The following is a 25,155-nucleotide window of genomic DNA, read 5'->3' on the forward strand; positions in this document are numbered from 1 at the left end:
CTGTTCCATGCCTTGCAGGTATTTGGGATTTCTACATTTCTCCCACCCCTTCTTCGTAGTATCAAACCAGATGCCTCCGTAGCTGTTCCCTTGGTGGGCTGAGTGACTGGGGGCCATTGTATTGTATTAATGATAACATTAGTTAGCGCTGATGAAGCTCTGTATGCCAGGCACTGTACTGTTGTGCATAACATACATTCCCATGTAATGTTCACTCCCCCGGTGTCTGGCGGTGCTATTCGGTACTATTTGTGTTTTATAGAAGAGGCAGTGGAGGTTGAGAGTGGTGAGGTAGTTTGCCCAAGGCTGCAGAACTGGAAATCGCACCTGGACCCAAAGCTCCTGCGTAACCGCTGTGTTTCCTGCCCTTTGACTTGGCTTTTTCCTTGGCTCTTTTTCTCTCAGCTTCTACCTTCAGGTATATGACCTTTCTCAGGGCTTTGCTTGTGAAGTTTGTCTGAAGAACAAAGCCAAATCTTGGGAACTCTGAGGTGGGGCTGTGTCAGTACCAGGAAAAGCTTTGTAGGTCTGTATGCCTGTACCTTTCATGGGTGGTTTTTAATCCAGCCGCACAACTTGGTAGGCTTACAATTTGGTTTTTTAATTTTCCTCTAATGTATATTTCAAGGCCTGTTTATCCAACTTACATGTGTAATTTTGGATTATAAAGATTTTTTGCCTGCCCTGGTTGGTGTGGCTCAGTGGATTGAGTGCCAGCCTGTGAACTGAAAGGTCACTGGTTCTATTCCTGGTCAGGGCACATGCCTGGGTTGCGGGCCAGGTCCCCAGTTGGGGTGTGTGAGAGGCAGCCAGTTGATGTTTCTCTCCATCTCTCCCTCCTTTTCCCTGTCTCTAAAAATAAGTAAAAATAAAATCTTTGAAAAAAAGATTTTTCCCCCTGATCATGCTATTTTTAATAAAACAAGAAATACTTAGTCAACTGGTAGCCTTTTACAATGTTGAAACCCTCAATTGAGGTGGTTAAGTTTGTTTCAATATTGAGCATACATACCACATAGTAGTCTGTTGAGAATGGCGATTTTAAAGATGGTGTTTTGGGATGATAACTTGTGTATATTTCCTCCCAAGGATTTCTTGTTAAACTCTGACACATTTGTGTGTATAAGAGAGACTGTTAACTCTGTCTCCTGTGAGATAACAGCCCATGCATGGTTCCAGATGTAGAGCCTGTCACCTAGCAGGGAGGCACTTTGGTCTTCCTGGTCCCTTCTTACCTGGTCTGTTGCATGTTACAGTCAGGTTGTGATGATACGCATTCTAGCTACCTGAGAGCCTGGATAAAGTGAAGTAGGCAGCGATTCTTATGCAATTTCTTACTCTTCCCAAATTGAGAAGACCTTGTTTCCCCCTTATCTCCCTGGTCTATGATGTCAAAGTTGTTATTTTTTAAGGATTTTATTTATTTTATTATTTTTAGAGAGGGGAAGGGAAGGAGAAAGAGAGGGAGAGAAACATCAGTGTGTGGTTGCCTCTTGCGTGCCTCCTACTGGGGACCTGGCCCACAACCCAGGCATGTGCCCTGATTGGGAGCCCTTTGGTTCATGGGCCAGCACTCAGTCCACTGAGGCACATCAGCCAGGGCCAGAGTTTTTTCAATAATGGGGATGCCAAAGTCCTTGCAGCTGGCTAGGAGGAAGTAATGAGTAGAGTAGTAGCGGAAATAGAAAAAGAGAAATTCTTTAGAATCTGAAGATTTAGGAGTCTGAAATTTGTCTTGATTATGATGATTCATATGTAGTTATAAACAGAAGTGCTTTCTGTTTTTCCCCCTAAACCTATTTTATGGAGAAGAGGGGTAATTCTTACTTATTCTTTGACTGCACATTGTGTTCAGACTCTCAACAGTGAAGTGGACCTAAAAATCTTCTACCCTCAATTAGTATTACTTTTAAAGATTTTATTTATTTATTTTTAAAGAGAGGGGAAAGAAACATCAATGTGTGGTTGCCTCGTACACTCCCTAATGGGCATCTGGCCCATAACCGAGGTATGTGCCCTGACTGGGAATTGAACCAGTGACCGTTTGGTTCACAGGCTGGTAGTCAATCCACTGAGCCATACCAGTCAGGGCTACTACCTCAATTATTAAGCACACCTTATAAACAGGAGTAGCATTAGAGTGTATTTAAGTAGATAATAGTGTACGATTTGGAAATTATACTGTCATGGTGAGTTGATTCTGTCAAAATTTTCTTAGTTTTTCTGCATTGAAAGAACTACTTCCAAGAATCTTCTTGGTTACTCTTTTCATAAATTTGTTTGGATGTACCGATTTATTCATAGATCAAAGGGTAGAACTTTACTTTCATCAGTGGTATTGAGGGTTATCAGAGTGTATATGATCCAACTTGTAAAATTAGTAGGATGAATCGATCATTTACCTTAGCCGAGTCAGTGCATAGAGAGAGTTCTTATAAAAAGCATGTATTAGGTGTTTTAGGTTTGAAAACATATGTCTCAATTAGAGATCTTTATTTCTAATTTCCTTAAATTCACTCTTAGTGACATCCAAACTGACATAGAGTCTTTTTAATTGTAACCAATAATTTTTTTTTGCTTTTTCTCTTTCTGTTCTTCAATTCTACACAACCAATCCCTCGAGTTCTGAGGAACTAAGATTGATTATGATGTAATAGTGTTCTTATGCCTGCAGAAAGATCAATGATTATTTTAATAGTTTTCTGTGCATGTGTGTTCCATTCCAAAATGGGTCAACTCTTTTGTAAAGTTACTTTCTACTTATCTTTATTCAAATAGCCTATATAGCAGTTATTAATTAGGTGATTCATAGCCTAATTTTGCTCTTTTCTCCACTAACACATCATCCGCTTGTTCTCTTTGAATATGGTTTAGCTTCTTTTCTTTCATAAGTGAATTGGTTTGGTGATGGCCTGAGGTTGCAGTCAGGAGCCTTCCCGTGGTGATGTATTAGAAGCTGATTTTACAGGAAAGAAAATACTCCTTTCTCTTGGAAGGCAAGTGACAGAGATAGAGTGCTAAACCTTCCCCCTCCTTCTCCAGCCCGAGCTGACCTTCTGCAGCCCCTTGGTGCCTCTTGTTTTCTTATTTTTATAGAAAATCAATATCCCTTCTGACACAAACAATAGCTCAGAAGCAAGAATAAATGGCAGAAAGCTGAGATCTCTGTCTATCACCTCTCACTTTAACTCCCCCAAACTGTTTAATTATGAGCTGGCTTTGCTCCAGGTGTTTGCAACGGTGAGATTGCTAAATGAGGACCATTTTAACCAAAGATTGGGTGATCAATAACATTCTATAGCAGTAGCTTGTTGGATCAATAGCATTCATTATTTCATGGTTAAGGTAAGTAGCCTCCTTTGCAAGTGGAGGTCATTAATCAGGGGTTACTGGAGCTGTGGAAAAGAATATATGTGGTAGGTTGAGGGTATTTTGTTTTCTGTTCTGTAAATAGGGGTGTTGACCAATAGTATTTTTACCATTGTTGCAAATGATACTCTTGCATCTGAGAGTATTGAATAGCTAGCATAGTGTGCTTATATAGATTTAGTCAAATTATGCGAGTACATCGTTAGGAACATTGGCAAAAGACAACTTGGGAGGTGGATTTGATACTATTGTATTTGAGCATCTGTCTCTTGGAAGAAATGTCAACCTCTTGAAAGAAATGCTGGGATTTTCTGTGTGGCTCCAGAGGAGGGAGGTAAGGGCACATAGATAGTAAGCAGAGAGTTAAGTGTTACCTCAGTATAACATATAACATTCTAAAAATTAGAACTCTGTAAAAATGCAGTGAATTGTTCCACTGGGTAATGAGTTCTAGGTCCCTGGTGCGATTCAAGCTTGGTCTTGGTGAGCGCTTACTGTGTTATGGTAAAGTCGGACAGTTTGAACTGAATGGCCTCCGAAGTCCCTGCAACACTGAGTTTCCATAATTCTTTTTAGTCACAACCTCCCTCCCATCATTGAACTTCATTTTTTAATCAAGCACCTGATAAGCAGCCTCCACTGCTCGCTGCTCACTAAAATACTTACGAAGGCATAAAACACTGCACTCTCATGTTACCAGAAACTGGGACTTGCAGTTGGCCTATTGCCAAGATTTCCCCAAAGTCCAAGGCTGGTAGAACGGCACTGGGAGTGCAGTGGGAAGCCCTCCTCAGCAGTGCTGAGCCTGCCCCGCGTCTTTCTCTGGAGTCAGCCCTCGGTTCAGAAGTGCAAGGGGCACTTTCGATCAGAAAATTGAGCGGCTGCAGTTTGAGCCAGAGTGTTGTTTTATCCTTCACTTCCCAATCATTATCTTTCAGTGTCTGTCTGGAGGCTGTAATTCCCAGAATACTCTTGGATAGGGAGTCTTACTGTTTCTCTGTGCTTGTTTGTGTTTGAGGGTAGGAGAAGGCAGTCACAGCATATTGAGTGCTAGGAAATACAGTCTCAAAAAATAAAGTTTACTGTTGGCATAGACAGAGAAGGAAAAAGCACTCATAGTAGAGCATTCTGGAAATTACACTGTTTTATATGTCATCATTTATTGCAGACTCCTAGAACGGGGCAGAATCAGGCAGTGAGGTTTGGAAGATCCTGTGTCAGTCTAACGCAGCTCTGTGTGACAAAAGCCTGCCAGGGATGCTGGGGACTAGGCCTGGGGTCTGCACGTCCTCTCGGCCGACTGTCGATGTGAGAAGAGCTTGTTACTACCATATCCAAGGGAGTACAGAGTGGGGTTAAAGGTAATTTACACGCTCTTTCTGCTGGCGAATTTCCCTAGAATCCTACCAGATTCTAGGGAAACCAGTTCTCAACAACTTAGGCAGAATAAAGAAAGGAGAACATGCATCCTAAAAGTTCAGAGGAAGACACATCTTTGAAAATGACTGCCACTGGACACCGGGAGAATATTTTAGATGATCTTCCTTAGGACTGTGGAGCAGGAGCAGTAAGTAAGTCATAGGACAGAAAGGTGGCTATTTGAAAACCCACATGTATGGGAGGAAAAATTGTAGGAAATTTTAAATGTAATTTGAAATGTTAACATGAAGGACAGTTCATCCTGCCGAGCAGTGAGTTGATGATGTGGAAAACTTCAGAAGCCCTGCCAAAATGCAGAGGGGAGCTAAAGATGAGAGAGAAGGTGATAGATGTGGAGGACAGAGAATAGAGGCCTGGTCTGTGCGTATGTAAATATTTCCAAGGAAGAACCCAAAGCACTGGACTAGAAGAATGATTTAAAATACAGAACTAAAAAGAAAAAGTGTTCCTTGAAAACAATTAAGTATAAAGATTAAAAGGGATAACTGATGAAAAATAAACCTGTACCTATATATATCCTGGCAATATTTTTCCATCTGAATGAAACTAAGAAAACCAACTCCTTCATTATGCAGTCTCATAATTTATTATGGGAATAATTTTACAATTGATGTGAGGTATTTCTCTGAAAAACTCTCTCAGTCATGTTTACTTTCAGTCTTAGAAGTCTGATTACATATGGTTACAGGTGTCCCACCTCCACCCAGGAAAAGGACTGGGAAAAAATTGAGCAGAGATGTCTTTGGACAGTGGATCTAGGAGTGACATCTTTTCTTTCTATTTTACTGAAGCCTAAGACAATTTAAGATTTTTATTAAATATATCATTATTTAATAAATTAAAATGAAAGCTCCTTATTTTATAGCATGTTGTAAGCCATAAAACTTATCCATTTCTTTTTTTAATTGATTTAATCTTTCTCATATTTTTTTTCCATTACCATTTAGTCCCCTTATCCTCCCCTCCCCCAGCAGTCACCACACTGTTGTCCATGTCCATGAGCCCTTTTCCCTTTTTTCTCAATCCATCCACCCCCTAACCTTCCCTCTAGCTATCCCCTAGCTGTCATCTGCTTTCCATGTATGAGTTTGTCCCCATTTTCCTTGTTTGTTCAGTTTGTTCATTGGATTCCACATAGGAGTGAATCATATGGTATGTGTCTTTCTCTGACTGGCTTATTTCACTTAGCATAATGTTCTCTAGGTCCATCCATGCTGTCACAAAGGGTAAGATTTTCTTCATTTTTATGGCCAAGTAGTAGTCTATTGTGTGAATGTCCCATTGTTTTATCCACTCATCTACTGATGGACACTTGGGCTTCTTCCATATCTTAGTGATTTTAAGTAACACTGCAATGAACATAGGGGTGCTTATGTTCTGTCAAATTAGTGTTTTAGGTTCCTTCGTATATATTCCCAGAAGTGGGATAGCTGGGTCAAAAGACAGATCGATTTTTAGTTTTTTGAGGAAATTCCATAGCTTTCCACAGTGGCTGCACGTAGTTTGCATTCCACCAACAGTGCAAAAGAGTTCCCCTTTCTCCACAGTCTCACCGGCACTTGTTTGTTGATTTACTTAACGATGGCCATTCTGACCTGCTTATTTCTTTTGAGATTAGATGTAAGAGACACCTCTTATTCAAGGTACTTGGTTAATCTTAAATGAGTAAGGAATCCAGGTAGTAACTTATTAATACCAACTTTTGATTATAGGTGATAAATTTATTCTGTACGCCCTTACTGGAATTGAGACAGGTATAAAATATTCTCATTTAGTTCTAAATTTACAGTCTTCTGTAGTTAGGAGTATGAAAGAACTAGCAAGTTCTCAGGCAAGAGGACAAGCTGCGATTTTCTCTTAACTGTGGGAATTTAGAGAGATTTGTCTTACCAACAGTAGAAGCTTCTCATGAGGGCTAGGAGGTAGGGAATTATTTTCAAAAACTAATTTATAAAGATGCTATGTTATTGCGGCAGAAAAAATTGCCCTAAAGTGTAGCAGCAAACGTATATTCTTGCAGTTCCTGAAGTCAGGAATCAGGGAGCAGTGTAGTGGGCTGACTGTGGTTCAGAACCTCATACTCTTGCAGTCAAATTGTTGGCCGAGGCCGAAGTTGTCTCAAGACCTGACTAGGAGCAAAGGATCCACTTCCAAGTTCATTCACAGGGTTGTTGGCAGATCTTACTTCCTTATAGGCTGTTGACCAAGGGTCTGAGGTTCTTTCCACATGGGCTTCTCTAAGGGGCTATTAATGGAGAGAGAGAGGGAGAAGGAGAGAGAGAATCTCCAGAGTGCCAGATGGAAGCCACCGTTGCCTTAAGCCTATTCTCAGAAGTGATATACCGGTACTCCTGCCTATGCTATTGGTTACACAGACCAACCAGGGTGTGAAACACCAGGAAGTAAGTCGTCTGGGAGTTTGGTTACCAGAGATGGCCACTGGCCTTCTGAATTTTTTCCTACCTTACTGTGAGGCTAAATTCAGGAATAGTTCAGACTAGCATTTCCCCAGAACTTATTAGAAGAAGGTTTTTACTTCAATTTCAAAGGACGTGCATTCAGGAACTATAAGGGCAAACAGATATATATCCCTAAGAGTGTATTTTATTGTGTTTTAAGTAAGCACACCGAAGATAAATGTTTATTTTTAAATTCAAGATAGGGCATGCAGGGGGAGAGCTTTTTTCCGAGCGAGTTCAGAATGAGTTTTCTTGGTGTTCAGCACGCACGGCGCATTTTTGGCTGATAAGAAGTAGTCGGAGCACAACTAGGACTCCAGCTGTGTCTGAATGTTTTAAGTAGCAAAAAGCAAGGGAGCAGTTTACTTAGTTCAGTTAATCACTTTGCATTTTCAGGAGAATGAGAATGAGAAGTGCTGAAATTCAAAAGAAACTTACAGGATTGACTTAAGTAAGTGAGGTGAATCTCTCTGTGCACCAGCCATGTTTTAGTTGCCATTCAGCGAGTCCATGGGCTTTGGAGATACACCGGCCTGGCTCTGATGCTATTCCCTGTGCAGTGTTGGGCACGTGCTCACCTCTCTAAGCCTCATTCTTTTATCTGTAACAGGAGGTTGACATAGTTACCTCAGAGGTTTTGGGTAGAACAAATGCAATATTGAATACAAGGCACTTAGTACTTTGCCTGGCCTGTAGTGGAACTCCATAAATGGCATTACTGGTATCAATAATTAATAGTAGCCTTCTATGTTAATAATTTCCCTAATAAACTCAATTCAAATACCAGACCTTTTCTTGAGACACTTGTGGTTTAGATATTGTTGAGGTTAGTGTCTCCTTCTCTCTTGGATGAAACCTAGTGCAGGGAAAATACTAGATTTCAACTTCCAGTTAAGATGGTGGCATTGGCAGACATGGCTTGCCTCGTTGCACAACCACATCAAAATTACAACTACAATATAGAACAACATCACTGAGAACCATCAGCAATCAAGTTGAATGGAAGTCTGACAACTGTGGAATTGAAGAAATCACATCCATCCAGACTGAGCTGGTGCCACATCTGAGACTCCATCAACCTGGCTAACTAACACTGATCTGCCTTGGAGATCCCCAGAGACTCTGCCCCACCCAACTTAGGGGCCCACCCAAGCTGCTTTTTCATATGAGTGGCTGGTCTTGGCTCCTGCTTTCCTACTTCATAAGTCCTCTCAACACAAGCAAAGCTGGCCTCAGTGAGCCCCATGCCTGGTACTAGCAGCAGCCAGCCTAGATTAACAGATTGGCTTTGCCTGGGAATCCCAAAGCCAGCACAAGTAGCAGCCATCTCAGACTGCTACAGCTTTGTTCCCCACTCGTCTGTTGATGGGCACTCGGCTGCTTCCATAGTGTGGCTGCTCTACATAACACTGCAATGAACATAGGGGTGCATACGTTTTCAAATTAGTGTTTTGGATTTCTTCAGATATATTCCCAGAAGTGGAATTGCTGGATCATAAGGCAGTTCCATTAATAATTTTTTTTGATACTCGGTATTTATTTATTTATTTTAATATATTTATTGATTATGCTATTACAGTGGTCCCATTTCCCCCCCCCTCACTCCACTCCATCCTGCCCACCCCCTCCCTCCCACATTCCCCCCCTATAGTTCATGTCCATGGGTCATACTTATAAGTTCTTTGGCTTCTACATTTCCTACACTATTCTTACCCTCCCCCTGTCTATTTTCCACCCATCATCTATGCTACTTATTCCCGGTACCTTTCCCCCCCTCTCCCCCTCCCACTCCCCTATTGACAACCCTCCATGTGATCTCCATCTCTATGGTTCTGTTCCTGTTCTAGTTGTTTGCCTAGTTTGCTCTTGTTTTTGTATTAGGTGTGGTCGTTAATAACTGTGAGTTTGCTGTCATTTTTACTGTTCCTATTTTTGATCTTCTTTTTCTTAGGTAACTCCCTTTAACATTTCATATAATAAGGGCTTGGTGATGATGAACTTCTTTAACTTGACCTTATCTGAGAAGCACTTGATCTTCCCTTCCATTCTAAATGATAGCTTTGCTGGATGCAGTAATCCTGGATGTAGGTCCTTGCCTTTCATGACTTTGAATACTTCCTGCCAGCCCCTTCTTGCCTGTAAGGTCTCTTTTGAGAAATCAGCTGACAGTCTTATGGGAAGACCTTTGTAAGTAACTGTCTCCTTTTCTCTTGCTGCTTCTAAGATTCTCTCCTTCTGTTTCATCTTGGGGAATGTAATTATGATGTGCCTTGGTGTGTTCCTCCTTGGGTCCAGCTTCTTTGGAACTCTCTGAGCTTCCTGGACTTCCTGGAAGTCTATTTCCTTTGCCAGATTAGGGAAGTTCTCCTTCATTATTTGTTCAAATAAGTTTTCAATTTTTTGTTCTTCCTCTTCTCCTTCTGGCACCCCTATAATTTGGATGTTGGAACGTTTCGAGATGTCCTGGAGGTTCCTAAGCCTCTCCTCATTTTTCTGAATTCTTGTTTCTTCATTCTTTTCTGGTTGGATGTTTCTTTCTTCCTTCTGGTCCACACTGTTGATTTGAGTCCCAGTTTCCTTCGCATCACTATTGGTTCCCTGTACATTTTCCTTTGTTTCTCTTAGCATAGGCTTCATTTTTCATCAGGTTTTCAAACAGATTCAACCAATTCTGTGAGCATCTTGATAACCAGTGTTTTGAACTGTGCATCTGATAGGTTGTCTATCTCTTTGTCGCTTAGTTGTATTTTTTCTGGAGCTTGGAAGTGTTCTGTCATTTGGGCCATTTTTTTTTTTTTTGGTCTTGGCGAGTCTGTTACTTTAAGGGGCGGAGCCTTAGGTGTTCACGGGGCGGGGTAGCGCTGGTGGCTGCGCAGTGACGCTGAATGTGGGGGAGGGGCCGAGTGGGAGCAATGGCGCCCGCTTCACTCTCCACCGGATTTCAATATTTCATTCTGCTACCCACATTCAAACTGGGCCCCTCTGGTGCTGATTCCCGAGTGGTTGGGCTTGTGCACGCCCTAGGCCCCTGTGGGTCTCTCCAACGACCTCTTCTGTGAGGCTGGGAGTCTCTCCTGCTGCTGCCCCAACCCCCATGGGCACTTTTAATCAGAGCTTTGAGGCTTTATTTCCCCGCTCTGGAGCCCTGGGTTACGTGGTCTGCTTTGCTCCCCGCTGTTTGTCCGGTTTATCTGTGCGCGAATGTGGGGCTGTGGGGTGCTACCCGCCGCTCTGCCTGCCCCATTCTCCGCCACTCTGAGTCCAGCCCTCTCGGTTTATCTGTGCAAATGTGGGGCCGCAGGGTCTGCTAGTGGTGGGATTGCCTGCGCTGCTTGTCCCACACTCCGCCAGTCTCGGTCCTGCCACAGCCATGCGAGTCCTCTCCCCCCCAGTGCCCATCTCCACCCCTCCTACCAGTCTGGATGAATGTTTATTTTCTATTTCCTTGGTGTTGGACCCCCTTGCTGTTCGATTTTCTGTCAGTTCTGGTTGTGCGAGGAGGCGCAGTGTGTCTACCTACGCCGCCATCTTGGTTCTCCCCTCCATTAATAATTTTTTGAGAAGCCTCCACACTGCTTTCCACAGGGGCTGCACCAGTCAGTGTTCCCACCCACAGTACATGAAGGTTCCCGTTGCTCTGCATCCTCACCAACACTTTTTTGTTGATTTATTGATGGTAGCTGTTCTGACAGGTGTGAGGTGCTACTTCATTGTGGTTTTAATTTGCATTTCTCTGATTAGTGATGTTGAGCATCTTTTTGTGTTTATTGTTCATCTGTATGTCTGCTTTGGAGATGACTTTATTTGCAAATCATAATCTCTGAGCCAGAAATGAAGGAAGGCCATAGGACTGGACAACTTTGGCCTGTAACTTGGAAGGGGAAATACGTGGCCCTACTTTATAGCTAGCACGGCATTTTGCATGCTGTGTCATCGCGGGGTTTTTGTGCAAACGCGCCATGTGTCTCTGTTCTCTTCCTTTTTGGTAAATTACGCCGTCGATTTCTTACATATCATTAGATTTCTACAATGCAAGTTCTGAAGGATAGAATCAACAGGTGCTATCAGATGAAATAGTCATTTCCAGATACTGGTAGGAATGATGATACTTTTAAGTAGGTGTTCTGTAAGACAAATCATTTTCTCGATGAAGGAAATACATATCTCTCTTGATCATAATCTAAAACCCTGGTGAGAGTTCTGTGACATCATTACCATTACTCTAACTGTACATAAAAATTTATAGAAGAGAGTAGTCCAAGAAGCTCTTTCAGGAACAGTGAGTCTCCTTAAGTGCTGTTGATGAAAATAGAAAATGTAGAGTGACAGGAAGGGTTTAGGTTACCAACACCTTCCTTGATTCAGCAGATTTCTTCGAGCTTGCACCTTTTATTTAGAGTATGAGGAGAGAATGGAATCCATGCAAAAAAGATCAAGTTGACACTGTGCCTCTTAATGCTTACCAGTGACTGGAAAGGAACAGGGGAAAGAATCGACACGACTTTGTAATAAAGCAACAGTTTTAATTTTTTCTTTGGAAATACTCGAATAGAGGGGACCATAGACATTGCAGGGTAGGGCTTGTAGCACATGAAGAGCAGGGGTCAGCGAACTTCCTCTGTAAAGAGCCAGAGAGTAAACATTTTAGGGCTTTGTGGGCCGGACGTTATCTTTTGCACCTACTCAACTTTGTTGTGTGAAAGAAGACATAGAGGATATATAAATGAATGAATGTGGCTCTATTCCAATAAAACTTTATTTATGGATGCTGAAATTTGGATTTCTCATTTCCTCATGCCACAAAATGTTTTTCTTTTGATTCCCCCTTCCCCACCCCAGGGATTTGAAACTGAAAACCATTCTTAGCTCACAGGCCATACAAAGGTAGGTAACTGGCTGTCGTTTGCTAACCCCTAAATCAGTTAGTGAGACTGCTAGCCAATAAAGAATATGATACGATAGTGGAGTGGAATATCTGTCCCATGGCCTCATGTGCTTTTTAAGCCCTCCTTCATATCAAGACAAGTTGAAAGTATAAAATTTGCTTTATGTTGGAGGAGAGACGAGAACAATGTGTTCGAGTAGGATGAGAGGGTGTGCAGTGAGGACTCACTGGAGTTGGATAAGCACTGTGCTTAGGAAGTCAGGGAGGACACAGCCAGAACCATGAAGGTCAGCGGGCACAGTTCTTTGAACCCAGATGTAGGAAGAGGGCCAGAAGTAGTCCTTGAGGGTGTCTTCCGGATGTAACTGCAAGCTTTGAAGATTTTAAATCCTCAGGATCCAGTGGTGTCATTTCATAGGATTTCTTACAGTGACGCCTGAGAATGTTCCCACTTATAGGCACAGAAGAAAATAAAATGGAAGAACCTTTAAAGAGACTGGATATGTTTTATTGGCTTTTGCTGCAACAGATCTTTTGTGTCTGTTATTCAGAGACAAGCTTAAGTGAGGAGATTGCTACTTAATTTAGCCAACGTTTTTAGGATTTAGTATTGGTAAGATATTTGGAAATATTGCAAAATACAGAATGTTTTCAGATTTTTGAATCAGAAATGTAGGTTGGGATTTTGCCAAGCCTTATGCAGCATGGTGAGAATGCTCCTTCATTGCTTTGGATTCTTCCATCTTCCAGAACAGGTGAAACAAATGAAACAGCTTGGAAGGAAACATTCCCAGTCAAGGAAACAGCTAATATTAAAAAGAATAGAGACATTTTCCTTGAACCAGATAAATCAAATTTGATGATGATGTGAAAGAAAAACAGCCTGAGAAGAGGCAGATTCAATTGTTAGCAATGCTCAGAAAATGAAACTTATTGGGTGGAAATCCATGGGGCAGAAGTTCTGTTTCAGTGAGTTCAAGTGGAGTTCGTTTCTGTATCTTTATACCTTCCGTTGTGAAAGTGAGCTTTCCGGTATATGCTGGATGTGCAGGAAGACATTAAATTGGGAAAATACAACTTCTGTCCTAATGTGTTTTCTTGCTGTTCGTCGATTTTTGTTTGCTGCTTTGTAAATGGGAGAAAAAACTTGAGAGATGCTAGATGTCATAAAGCTGGATAGCTTTATTAAAAACTGATAGTTGATGAAATTTAAAAATAGAATTAGTTGGTAAATTTGTAAATTTATGTCATTTAATATAACAAGAAAGGTTGAGATTATGACCCTAAATAACTTTCTAATGCTAAGCTAAAAAAGTGACTTTAAGTACTTTGAAATATAAATAAAGGTTTTAGAATTATTCTCTTCTTAACAAACTTTCCCCTGTGACCTAAGCATGAAGTTTATGTTTCTGACTGGCTGATGATGTCGGGGAAACTTTGGGTTTGGAAACCGGAAGAAGAATGGGCGGCGCTCCTTGTGTGACTGCAGCTGACGTGTCCTCTTTGTTTTGCTCTTTGTCCTTGCAGTGACACCAGCAGTGTGTGCAGCAGCAGTGACCCAGGCCTCTTCACGAACGACGAAGGACGGCAAGGTAATCTGGACCCCGGCGAGGGGGTTTGGATTGTTACAGGGGCGAGTCGCTGAGAGTACGGAGCAGCGGTTGGCAAGCTGTAGGGCATATCAGAGCCCTTTGGGGAACTGTTAAAACTGCAAATTCCCGAACTCCTAGCCTTCAAATAGGGCTAGAGTTTGCCCTTGGAGTCTGCATTTTTCATAAGCACCTACTGTGTATTTTATGTCCACAGTTCAGACTTTGAGAATCATTGATCTAGGGGGTTATGGGGTCAAGGATGGGACTTCGGGAAGTTGCTTTTGACTAGAACCAAAAATATCCCCATGTATTACTCTTTCTTTTGGATGTTAAGACATTCTTATTTTCACATAGGGAGGATTTATTTTTATAATCTTATTTATAAATGGTCACAGTGTTCTGGGTGAATATGTAATAGAAAACATCTTTTTAAAGTTAAAACTCCTGAAGTTTAGCGTAGAACACTGTGAATAAAGCTGGTGCATGTTAACTATCTGTCCTTTATTTTTACTACCTAAACAGTAATTTGAAACTGTGTTCTTGTCCTGTACACACACTTAGAGCCGCACTAATTGTGTACAAACAAGAATTTCATATAGCTCATTTGGACTAGTTTTCTTACTCTAAATAGGGGATTTGCAGATCTCTAAAGTCCCTTCGAGCTGTGAAATCCAGTGGTTTTACTTGAAGGGTTAGTGATTGAAGGGTGGAGGCATGGTGGCTACGTGTCTTGGTCGATAATGGAGCGGTCCCTGGTAACTGAAGGGATCCAGGACTGTGAGACTCAGGTCCCAGTCCTGCTTTTGGAGAGACCATGGAGCGGGTGGTATTGCCCCCATGCCTCAGAGCTGTGGGCATGGGTGGTAGTGTCAAGCTTCCCCCTATGTGGAGGTTGTGAGTACATTTCTGTTCCTTTCTGATTCTGCGGGAGCTTCGGGTCAGTCGAGGTTATGTGTGTGTGTGAATTCCCTGATAGGTTGTAGCCAGGGTCTTGTCTTTCTTACCTTGTTCCAGGAAAGTCTGGTTGTCTTTCCGTGAATGAGCTGATACATACTGTTCAGAATTATTCTTTTTCTTTGCTTTTAGTGAATGCTGTGAAGTATCATAATGTATCTCTTAAAAGGTCAGGATGCATAATTATACAGAGGTGCAAGAAAGTGTGGGCCTATTCCAACACATTGTTTCGGGCCTTTGGGAAACCTTTCCACTGATAAGGAATCCTTGGTTTGTCATGAAAGATTGTGGGATATTCTATAGCCCCAGCGTTCTTTTTTCGTCTGTCTCTCAACTTCACACGTTCTGGTGCGGCATTTCAGAGGCTTAGAGTTCTCAGCACAAAGCCATGTTATTTCCTGCTTCAGTGTCTTTGTTATACTGGCCTCTGCCTGAAATCCCATCCTCACTCTTCCGGGAATAGCTGCTTATCCAAGTCACAGTTCTCCCTTTTCCTCTCTGGGGCTTGTTTCTGGGCTACATCAGTAGGTTTTTTGCTCTCATGGGTTTGGCCAACAGAAGGCATCAGCAGAAGAATGGAGGGAGGGAGGGAGGTGAACGAGATTGGGTGCAATAGTCAAATTTTTATTAAGACAGCACTGTTTAACAACCCCAATATTTCAGTGGCTTTTCACTTTTATTTCTTACTGTGGGGCTGGGGGTTAGCTGAGGTTCAGTTGATCTGGCTCAGCCGGTGTCCAGGCTTCAAGTTCGGTTTGTGTCTACTCTGTGTCTTATTCGGGTACTAGGCTGAAGAAGCACTGGCCATATATGTCTCAGGGACTGCTGATGGTGGAGGACTTGAGTACCAAGTGACCAAGCCCCACCATGCATGAATATTTAAAGCTTTTGCTTCAATCACATTCGCTAATGTTCTCCTACCTAAAGCAGGTCACATGACCAAGGCCAGTGCCTTGGTAGGGTGAGGAAGTGTGCTCTGCCTCCAGGGGAGGGCTCTATGGAACCCTCTGGCAAAGGGCAGGGGTGCATCATTCTGTCACAGGGAGGGAGCGATGATGAGGTAGGAATGCTAATGCAGTCCACCACGCTGGAGTCCAGCTTCCCCCGACCCCCTTTCTGTTGCACTGCCGGCTGGCTGTGGTTGCATCCTGCTGAAGGCCCTGCTTCTGTTGGGCAGCTCTCCGTGACCCCAGCTCTCTCCCTGGGCTCTGATAGCCATTCTGACCTGTGCTACTTCAGGTTTAGTAACGGTGAAGGCTCCTCCCTGTGCGGGCTCCGGGGGGGCTCCCCCACCCTTACTGGTTTCTCTCTCTCAACACCATCTGTGCCTTTGCAGACAGTCACTTCATTGGAGTCGCGGTTACCCCATTTAATGTGCACGGGGTTCCTGAAGGGGTTCCGACCCATATGTCACTGTAGGCACCCTCCCCCAGAGCCCTTCCGCTTTTCTGCCCCGTGCTTCTTGTTTTCTCTTCTCTACCATGTTACATTGTTGTTTGTAGTTGTGCGTCTTTTCCCTTGAAGTCTTTCAAAGACAGAAAATTAAAAAAAAATTATTTGCAACCACAATAGGTAACACATTACCTGGCATATAGTGAACTCTTAATAAAGAATTATTGGGAAGCTCAGTTGAAGGGAAACATATCCTTTTTTCCCCTCAAACAGAATTGTACATTGAACCTCAAATGTAAAACAGCTAACCTTGTCTTGCTTAAAACAAGACCCTAAAGGAACGGGACGTCCGGAGCCTGGTCTCCTCAGCCTCTTCCTTATTCTCTGGCAGTACTCTTTTGAGGAGCCCCTGCAGCAGGCCCCCTCGGGAAGCCAGGCTGAAGACCACGGGGTTGCTTCTGGTTCAGTGAGTCTCTTTTCATGTTATCAGACATCCTGAGTGAGTGCTTGAGACCCAAAAAGGATTCCATGATAGTTTGCCATTTGTCATCAGAAAACATGGACTAGCTAAGTACACTGTTTTAATACATGGCCTAAAGAATGCTTATGAATAAGAGAAGAATTAACATATTGACATTCAGAGAAACATTATTGTTCATTCTAGTGCCCATCTTTAATTCGTCTGTACACATAGTTTGATGAGATGCTTTTAGAGTAGCGGTTCTCACATTATGGATCCCCAGACCGCTTGGCATCACTAGGGAACTTGTCGGAAGTGCGCATTTTTGGTCCTGCCCAGACCGGACTTGGAAACTTTGGGGATAGGGCCCAGTAGTCTGTGTTTTAACAACACCCCCTCGTCTTCTGCTGCACACTAAAGGTTGAGAACCACGGTTAAGAGAAGCAGCTGCTGGTGGCCTGTTTTTAAGGGAACACTCTACCTTGTGTGGTGGCAACATCTGCTGCCGTTCACCTGTATGTGGCTTTAATTTCCCTGTTTAGCGGTCTCCGCAGTGATAAGAGCTCTCATTTCCCTGGGTGTTAGTAGCCCATGAATCTAATACTTCATGTGATTAGCATATCCCAAGCAGCTTCCCTGGGATCCAGGATACATGAGAGAATGAATGCATTGTGAACTCTTTGATGTTCTTGAAATAATTTCCTTCATCCTTGCTTTTTGAAAAGGGGGGGTGGTGGTAGCAGACATAAAGTTATCTATCTTACTCTTTATTGGCAGGAATAAACTAGTGGAAACTGGGATGGTATCATTTTAGCCAATAGAAAGAAGTTCGAACCAAGAGACTGGATGTATGAATCTAGTCTTGACTTTGTCGTTATTGAAGAGGATAGCTTTGGGCAAATGATGGAACTTCTTGACATCAACTGTGGGGGATTAAGTTATTTTTCTCTGGTTGGTTTTTTTCTTGGTAGCTTGTATTGCTAGTGTCAAGAAGACTCTGTCCCATCAATGAGGTACCAAGGGAAAAACAAGGTATGATGAGTATATTTTCTGTATTCACCTATTATGAGGAATGCAAATGTAGTAAGAAATCCCCCCAGGATCAGCTAGTTTTGAGCTGGGAAACATTTGTGGGCTTTGAATCCCCAAGTTCATTTATACTGCTGAGAATGGTATATAGGAGGCAGTTTATTTTTGTGGTAAAGGCTTTGGAGTTAGTCAGGCTTTGAGTTCAAATTCTGGCTTCACCGTATACTACCTTGACCTTGACTTCTTTGGGCTTTAGTTGCCTCCTTTGTAAGTTGGAGCTAGTGTAAGGTTTGGAAGAGATAACATATTTATAGATTTTTTAGCATGGATTCTGGTAGGCGGTAAGGGCTTAGTGAATGGTAGCTTTATTTTTGTACTGTTAAAAGCAGCCCAGCATGACACATTATGAAATTTATGTGAAACTAGTGTGGTGTCCCAGTGTTTATCATAACAGATCAACAAGAAGGATCAAAACAAGTGTTTGTACTTTGACTTTATTTAAAAGTATACTTGAGCCTGTAGCACCGAGAAGTCACCCTCCCGTGTGGCTTTTGGTAGGGCCACAATTCCAGCTTATAAAGATGGCCTCTTTACTTTAGGGGATGATGAGCAGAGTGATTGGTTCTGTGAAGGAGAATGTGTCCCAGGATTCACTGTCCCGAATCTTCTGCCCAAGTGGGCTCCCGATCATCGCTCTGAAGTAGAAAGGATGGAGTCTGGACTGGACAAACGGTCAGATCCCACATTTCTTTTACCTTCTCGGCCAGCTCAAAGGGGTAAGTTCGGAGGAGACCAAACACACTTCGTACTGTCACGGTTCTGTGGGGAGAATCACCCTATGGTACACGTGCTCTTCTTCCTCTAAGCACACCCAGACTGTCTGAATTTTGGAGCTAGTCCAGGAATTTTTCTAGAGAATTCAAGGGTGGGTCTCAAGCATGAGGTTCTCTCCTAAATCAGTCCTTGGAGACTCAGCTTATATATTAGCAGGGCATTCCTTCAGCTTGCCACTGCCGTTTGTGCCAGATGTAGGAAGCCTGTCGCGGCTGTTTATCCCTTCCGTGACTGCTGGGCTTCTGAGTGCTTCAGGAAGCCTGAAACATTGGATCTCGGAAGAGAACAGATTTCAGTAAGAATGTTCACTTACAAGTTACAGTGGACGTTTTGAAAGGATGATTTAAAACTATTCTTTAAAAAATTTTAATAATGCCCTGGCTGGTGTGGCTCCATGGGTTCGGCTGCGAACTGAAAGGTCAAAGGTGTTGGTTCCTGGTCAGGACACATGCCTGGGGTGCGGGCCAGGTCCCTGGGTGGGACGTGTAAGAGGCAGCCGATCGATGTTTCTCTCCCTTTCTCCCTCCCTTCCCCTCTCTCTAAAAAATAAATAAAATCTTAAATTACTTTAATATTTCTATTGTTGCGGACTTTGACACAAATATGTATCCCTTAGCTTTTCCTTCAGTGATGATAGCAAGGTGGGGCGGAAGGAGCCTAGGACAGGGCGAAGGAAATGTGATCGCACTCTCTGGGAGTGTCTGTCTAGCTCTGACTGTGACAGTCACTTCATTTCCTTGGGATGTCAGGGTCGTTTAAGATACTGTGACATTGAACAAAACTGTTCCAGGGGTTTCTTTTAGCTCTATAAACTTACAGGATTCCCAATAGTCAGTAATTATCCAGTTAGTCAGTTATCAAGTATTTGTTGAGCATCCATTGATGGTCTGAATTTCACCCAGAGCTGTAAACTTCCATAGCATTTTGTCAGGATGAATCTGAGTGATAGAAAGGCCTTCTCAGAGAAGCTGGTTCTCAGTAAAGACTACTCTCTGGCCGAGGCACATTGTTTGCTACCTTAATAAGGTTTACTGAGCATTTCAATGACCGTGTCTAAAAGCTCTTTATGGACTAGTTAAAACACACACATAAGCAAGAATAGGAAGAAGAAGAAACTTAAAATGGCCTGTAACCGCACACCCAGAGACAGTGGCATTGATAACATTTGGTGTGGTTCTCCCAGCTGTCTTTTCTGTGTATAGAACACATACAACACTTGGAGAAATGTGACTAGATTATACAGGCTATTTTTACCATTATTTCATGAATTAGAATGGTTTTAAGTAATAACTAGTCACTAAGTTATAATTAGAGATTGTTGATTATACCTTTTATTTGCCGAGTTTTTTTCAGTTTATTAGTACCTTCCATGTGCTATTTCAGTTTGGTTTCAAAACACCCCTATAAGATAGGACTGAGCAGGAGGTAATCCCTCTTTTACAGGTGAGGATGCCTAGGTCAAAGGTGAATGACATGCCTGCCCTTACACTGCTGATAGCAAAGACGCGGGAATAATAAATCCTTGACAAATAGCCTAGTGACACTAGTTTAAGGGTCAGTCTAGTAGATCCTGGGCGGCAAGGCATCTGGTGTGCTGGTGGCTTGTCATTGCTAACGAATCTTCCGCATTTAGTTACTGAGGACTTTCTGTTTTTTTAGGGTACCACGCCCGCTTGAATCGTCTGCCCGGAGCCGCGGCTCGATGCCTCAGAAAGGGGCGAAGGAGGCTTGTTGGGAAGGTGATAGCTCTTCTTGTTTGCCAGGCTCGGTGGGAGGGTAATGTCTCCCGTAGGACTTGTGTACCTTCTTGATGTTCAGAGGGGCTGCAGAACACCCTGGAGCCAGCTGGAGTATTTGCAAGTTCTTAAGAGTAAACATCACGGAGCATATGAATGGATGCACACACGAAGGATGAAGTTTAATTCACACAGAACTTCCGACAAAGCAGACACTGTCGTGGCAGGATCTGTTGTCTGTAAAGCTGCAGGCCTGATCTCTTGTCTCTTCTACTCTTTTCATTAATATTGTGTTATTATTATGTAAACTAAAATACTCTTGGCTTCTTTATGACTCCTCCTGAATTCATGGATGCTTCTTCTATCCTGTCTCCTGGTCTTTTATTCTGGAATTCATTAAAAAAGAAAAAGCTGGGAAAAACCTTGTTATCAAATTTCAGAACTCCCTCATGGCAGAGGGATATATGCCACTTACTCAGTTCCGCCTCTTCCAAGGATTGTGCGAGGCACTCAGTTCCTTTGCCCTCCTCACAACCTTGCAAAAAAGGCGCTGTTCCCCTTTAGCAGGTGAGGACAGCTTCACTGATGTCTGATGTTACCCAGTTACAAGTGGCAGAGCTGAGAATTGAACCCAGGTCTACTCCTTTTTATTTAAATTTTAACAATTATTTATTTTTTACTTTAGCTTTGAGATTGAATATAGGTTCAGATTGGGCTCATACTCAGAGAGGATGGTGGTGGGCAAAGAGCGAGGGAGGGACAGCATTTCGGAGCATTAATTGGTTGGTTGACTTGATAAGCGTTTAGGATGCCTACCACGGGGCAGACTCTGTGCCCAGCTGGGTTTGTGGTGGTCGGGGCCACAGAGCGCTGCTGTTTTATGATTTAATTAGGGGACTGGGTTTTTTTTGAAGTTTTAATAATGCAAAAGAAATGAGGCTCTTTATTTCCAGATGAAATTATTTCTTTTTATCTTTAAATTCAATTTGAAATGTCTAATTAGACAGACATTTCATTATTGAAAGAATGATACCTTCTTCTTCTGGATCACTTGTTTTCCCAACAATAAAAATCTGCTCTAGCTCTTCTGGGTGTGTGTTTGTGACAGCCAGTGGGGTGGGAGTGAGGACACTGGGTGGAGGGGAGCAGGAGGTGGGGAGCAGGAAACAGAAATGGTTTGATTTTTTTCTCTCTTTATTCGTTAAGCTTGACAGTGTTCTTCTCACCTCCTACCTTACTGTGTTTCGGCTCCTATAAAATAAGAACCTTCCACTTCCATGGAAGTAAATCAGCTCCTCTTGAAGCTCGCCTGGAGAAAACTAGGGCCTATTGGGCATCTCCAAGGATTTCAAATGAATAGAATAATATTTACTTGTTTAATTCATCTTCATCACCTTAAAGGGATATTTGTCATTTTTAGCAGAGGTCACTGTTCTACCCTCCTTTTCCCCCCTCCCCCATCCCTCTTCTCTTTTTCTAAATTGTAATCATAAATAATGAGTTTCATTCACAGCTCTCTGCCAGCGAGCTGCTAATTACGCAAAGTACTGCTTGTAATTTACACAGTAATAAACTGTAAATTTAAACATTACGGCACTTTAAGTTAATAATTTTTCTGCTGTAACAAATAGCTCATTTTTCACCCATCTTTTCCCTCGGCCCCACTACCATGGCTTTGTCTGTGACCGAGAGGCACAGGCGTAAGGGATGAAGGATGTGAAGAATACAATATGTGAAACCTTTTCATTTAGCTCCACTCCTGCCCAGAATCTGACCTCAAATTAATGTTTCTGTAGCCAGTTCTCTTAAAATGTGTACCCTAATGTTTAAGCTAATTATACACATAGATGAATGCAGATAATAATATTTACCCAGAAACAAATGTGTGTAAGTTACAGGCTTGACATTCCTGACACTCGTGCCTGTGACTTATGCCCTCCCATCTTAACACGCACTGGTCCTGTGCATAGCTCTCATTCACACACTGTTGGTGCGCTTCCCCAGGGACTGTGGCAGACACTCGTTGTAGATGTGCCCACAGTAAATGAAGGGTGAGTGCCTCTGTCAGTTTCCAATTTTTTGGAGATGATTAGTTCTGAATTGCTTGTGGTGTTATGGTAACATTTCATACTGCAATCTTGAGAACCCCGAATTTACAAACTTAATTTATACAAACTACTACTTTTACTTAAAAGATGACATTTAACAAAGTGTAGGCCGACAGTTTTGTAAGCTGCCAGAGTCCTCTGATGTGTATGTATTTACCCAGTAGGTATTTAGGTGTCACCAGCAGGGCCTCTGTGAGCATCTCATTACGAAGGCTGTTGGGCTGTAATCAGATGATTCTGGGGGGCTCGATGTGCTGCTAGCTTCATAAAAATTAGCTGTCGTTGGATTGCTTTAAAGACGTGTTTCTATTTCTATGTAATTTAGTAACTCCAGGAGGTATTACTATTAATGAAATACTATATATATTAAACAATATTTAAAATGACGTTTTTTGGAACACTAGAGAAAAATAAGTCTAGGGTAACATGAAACACTTCTCCGAGTTAGATTCCCATAAAAAGAAATACAGTTGCTGTTGGATTTTAAGATTGACATTTGACATGCGCCTTTGAAGTTGCTGGCACTGTTATGGGGAAGTGTGAGCTTGATTGACAGGTTGGGCTTCATGTGTTTGTTCTGCGGTTAGATAACACTGTTGTCATCCTTGTCTTTTCAGGAGACCAGCATAAGTACTTTGGGTTCTGAGAGGATAGGCCACATCGTTAGTGACTCTCGGCAGAAAGAGTAAGTGCTTGTGTTTTACTGGCTATTCTGATCTGTTCCTAGGGGAAGGAGGCCGAGGGAGGTGTTGTAAAGGAACCTAGAAATCTGACTTCAGAGCTGAAAGAGATCTTAAAGATTTGTGCTTTCTAACAGTCAACATGGCCACTGCCCTAAACTTATGAGAGTGATTATTTTTTCCATTCTAAAGTAGTTTTTATTTTGTTGTGTTTTATATTTATAGGTGCTGTATTATAAAAGTATCCCCCAATAAAAATGTTATCTTTTTCTGTCTCTTAACTTTTTTTTGTTCAAAATGGCTGATAGCCTCTACATTCTCTTATATTCTCTTCCCATTTTGAGACCTCTATATAGAGAAATATCTTTTTGTTCTAAGTCCTGTGGTAAGTACAGCTAAAAAGCCTGTTAGTAGCTCTGGGGAAATCATTCCACCCCTTCTTGTGACGGCCTGGTCCCCTACCATGATCGGCTGTTTGATGTCTCCGGCACACGCCAGGGTCAGCCCCGTTATGACCCCGCACCTCTCCAGCCTGGCAGATGTTTAGTTCACAGAACAGACAAGGTGTGTGTGCAGCTCCTGCCCTTGTCGGATCGGGGGCCCTTTCGTCCCCGCACAGCTGAGAGTGCATTGGCGGAATCTTCGGTTTATCGGCGGGGTGTGTCGTCTTTTACATTCCGTTACAAGGCTTTTTCCTTTGAAGAGTTACTTTCTGTAAAAAACTTTGTACACATTTAACACCTCTTTCCTTTTCTCCTCCAGTTCCATCTTTTCCCATTTCTTTCTTTGTATTCAATTCATTATGCCAACAACTTTTGGTCTTCTCCTACCTATAATTTTCCTACCACTTCTTTATTGTTTTCTTTACTGTTATTCTTTTCCTCTCTTTAGTTTCTGGTTACCATCAGCTGGGAAAAGGGAACGAAATCAGGTAAGGTCTTTTCTTTGTTATCTTTATTTTATCATTTGATTTCCTTCTCTTTAGAAAGAATAAAGTGTTGGCTTCTGATTTTCCTCACATTTCTGCTTGTGCACATGAGGTAAGGCTCCTGCTGTCTCTGTTTTTTCTGATTTTCTTGGAGGTCCGTCTTGCAAGGGCAGTTATTCACCGATAAGAACTAGCTAACCCTCCTTGTTAGGTTCAGCTGTGATCTTAAGCTTATTACTTTAGTTTATTACTAACACATATTTCATAGGAACCCCATTTTCATTGTAGTTTTAAACTTTGCGGTAAGAAGTCAGAATGAGCCTCCTCTGCCATGGTCTACCTCAGTGTCAGAGTCTTGTGCTGAGAAGTGCGATGTTGAAGCCTACGCACGTAAAACAGGAGGAGGAAGTGATGCTCTGAGTGAAGTGGGGTTGAGCACTTGGGGCCTTGTCCTCTTCGTCTTGTCCCTAGCCACCCCCTGAGGGAGCCCTTGGAACATCGAGTCCTTTGTAAGGGTCAAAACTTAAAAATTACTGGCAGTGGCTAGTGTTCCTTTGTTTAAACCTTTGGATTTTGGAAGGGAGAGAGGTTGCTTTATCTTGGTGATTCGTTATAACATAGAAGTAATCATTACAGCAAACTCGTTATTTCACGGAACCAGAGTAAGGACAAGGCTGAGTAATAATAATTGATATAAAAATAGCAGGTGGCAGGCAGAGATGGCATTTGGGGGACTCTGAGCCAGAGTGCTCATCATGTTTGCATCAGAGGACCTAACGGCAGCAGGGGACCTTTAAGGGTCACCCTGTGCAGATCTGTTAATTTCTGGTGAGGGTTAAACTATTTGTCCAAAGTTATAGAGCTCATAGAGCTATGACTGGAGCTTCTGACCCAGCGAACAGTTCCGTGGTTTGTATTCTCTTTCTTAAAGATTTTATTTATTTATTTTTAGAGAGTGGGGAAGGGAGGGAGAAGTAGAGGGAGAAAAGCATCCTGATCAATTGCCTCTCACACGCCCCTAACTGGGGCCCTAGCCCACAACCCAGAAATGGGCCCTGACGGGAATCAGACTGGTGACCTTTCGGTTCTCAGGCCGGCTCTCAACCCACTGGGCCACACCAGCCAGGGCTGTAGTTAGTACTCTTTTAAGTTCTTTTGAAATTACCACTTGGAGTTCTTTCAGTCTTAACGTATATTTAGTTCTGAAATTTGGGGGGAGGTTTATTTATTGTTGAAAAAATCCAAAGAAAGCTGGCAAACATAAAGGGGTGCTTTTATGTATAGCATCT

The 25,155-nt window shown here is 42.5% G+C and overlaps 1 protein-coding gene across 4 annotated transcripts in view; it reads left to right on the forward strand.

The window, feature by feature from the left end:
• Window positions 1-25,155, forward strand: part of GPATCH2L (G-patch domain containing 2 like) — a 52,882-nt gene that overhangs the window by 3,712 nt on the left and 24,015 nt on the right. For 2 of the 4 annotated variants that reach the window (XM_024567377.3, XM_024567378.3), the window contains 5 exons: window positions 13,681-13,745; window positions 18,180-18,356; window positions 20,074-20,153; window positions 22,876-22,943; window positions 23,924-23,978. In XM_024567377.3, coding sequence (XP_024423145.2) covers window positions 13,681-13,745; window positions 18,180-18,356; window positions 20,074-20,153; window positions 22,876-22,943; window positions 23,924-23,978 — 445 coding nt within the window. Of the gene's footprint in view, window positions 1-13,680; window positions 13,746-18,179; window positions 18,357-20,073; window positions 20,154-22,875; window positions 22,944-23,829; window positions 23,870-23,923; window positions 23,979-25,155 lie in introns of all 4 variants that reach the window. The other 2 variants (XM_071222071.1, XM_071222072.1) reach the window with 2 other exon arrangements.

The sequence above is a fragment of the Desmodus rotundus genome, chromosome 7 (assembly GCF_022682495.2).
Source record: "Desmodus rotundus isolate HL8 chromosome 7, HLdesRot8A.1, whole genome shotgun sequence".
In the NCBI taxonomy this organism is placed as follows: domain Eukaryota; kingdom Metazoa; phylum Chordata; class Mammalia; order Chiroptera; family Phyllostomidae; genus Desmodus; species Desmodus rotundus.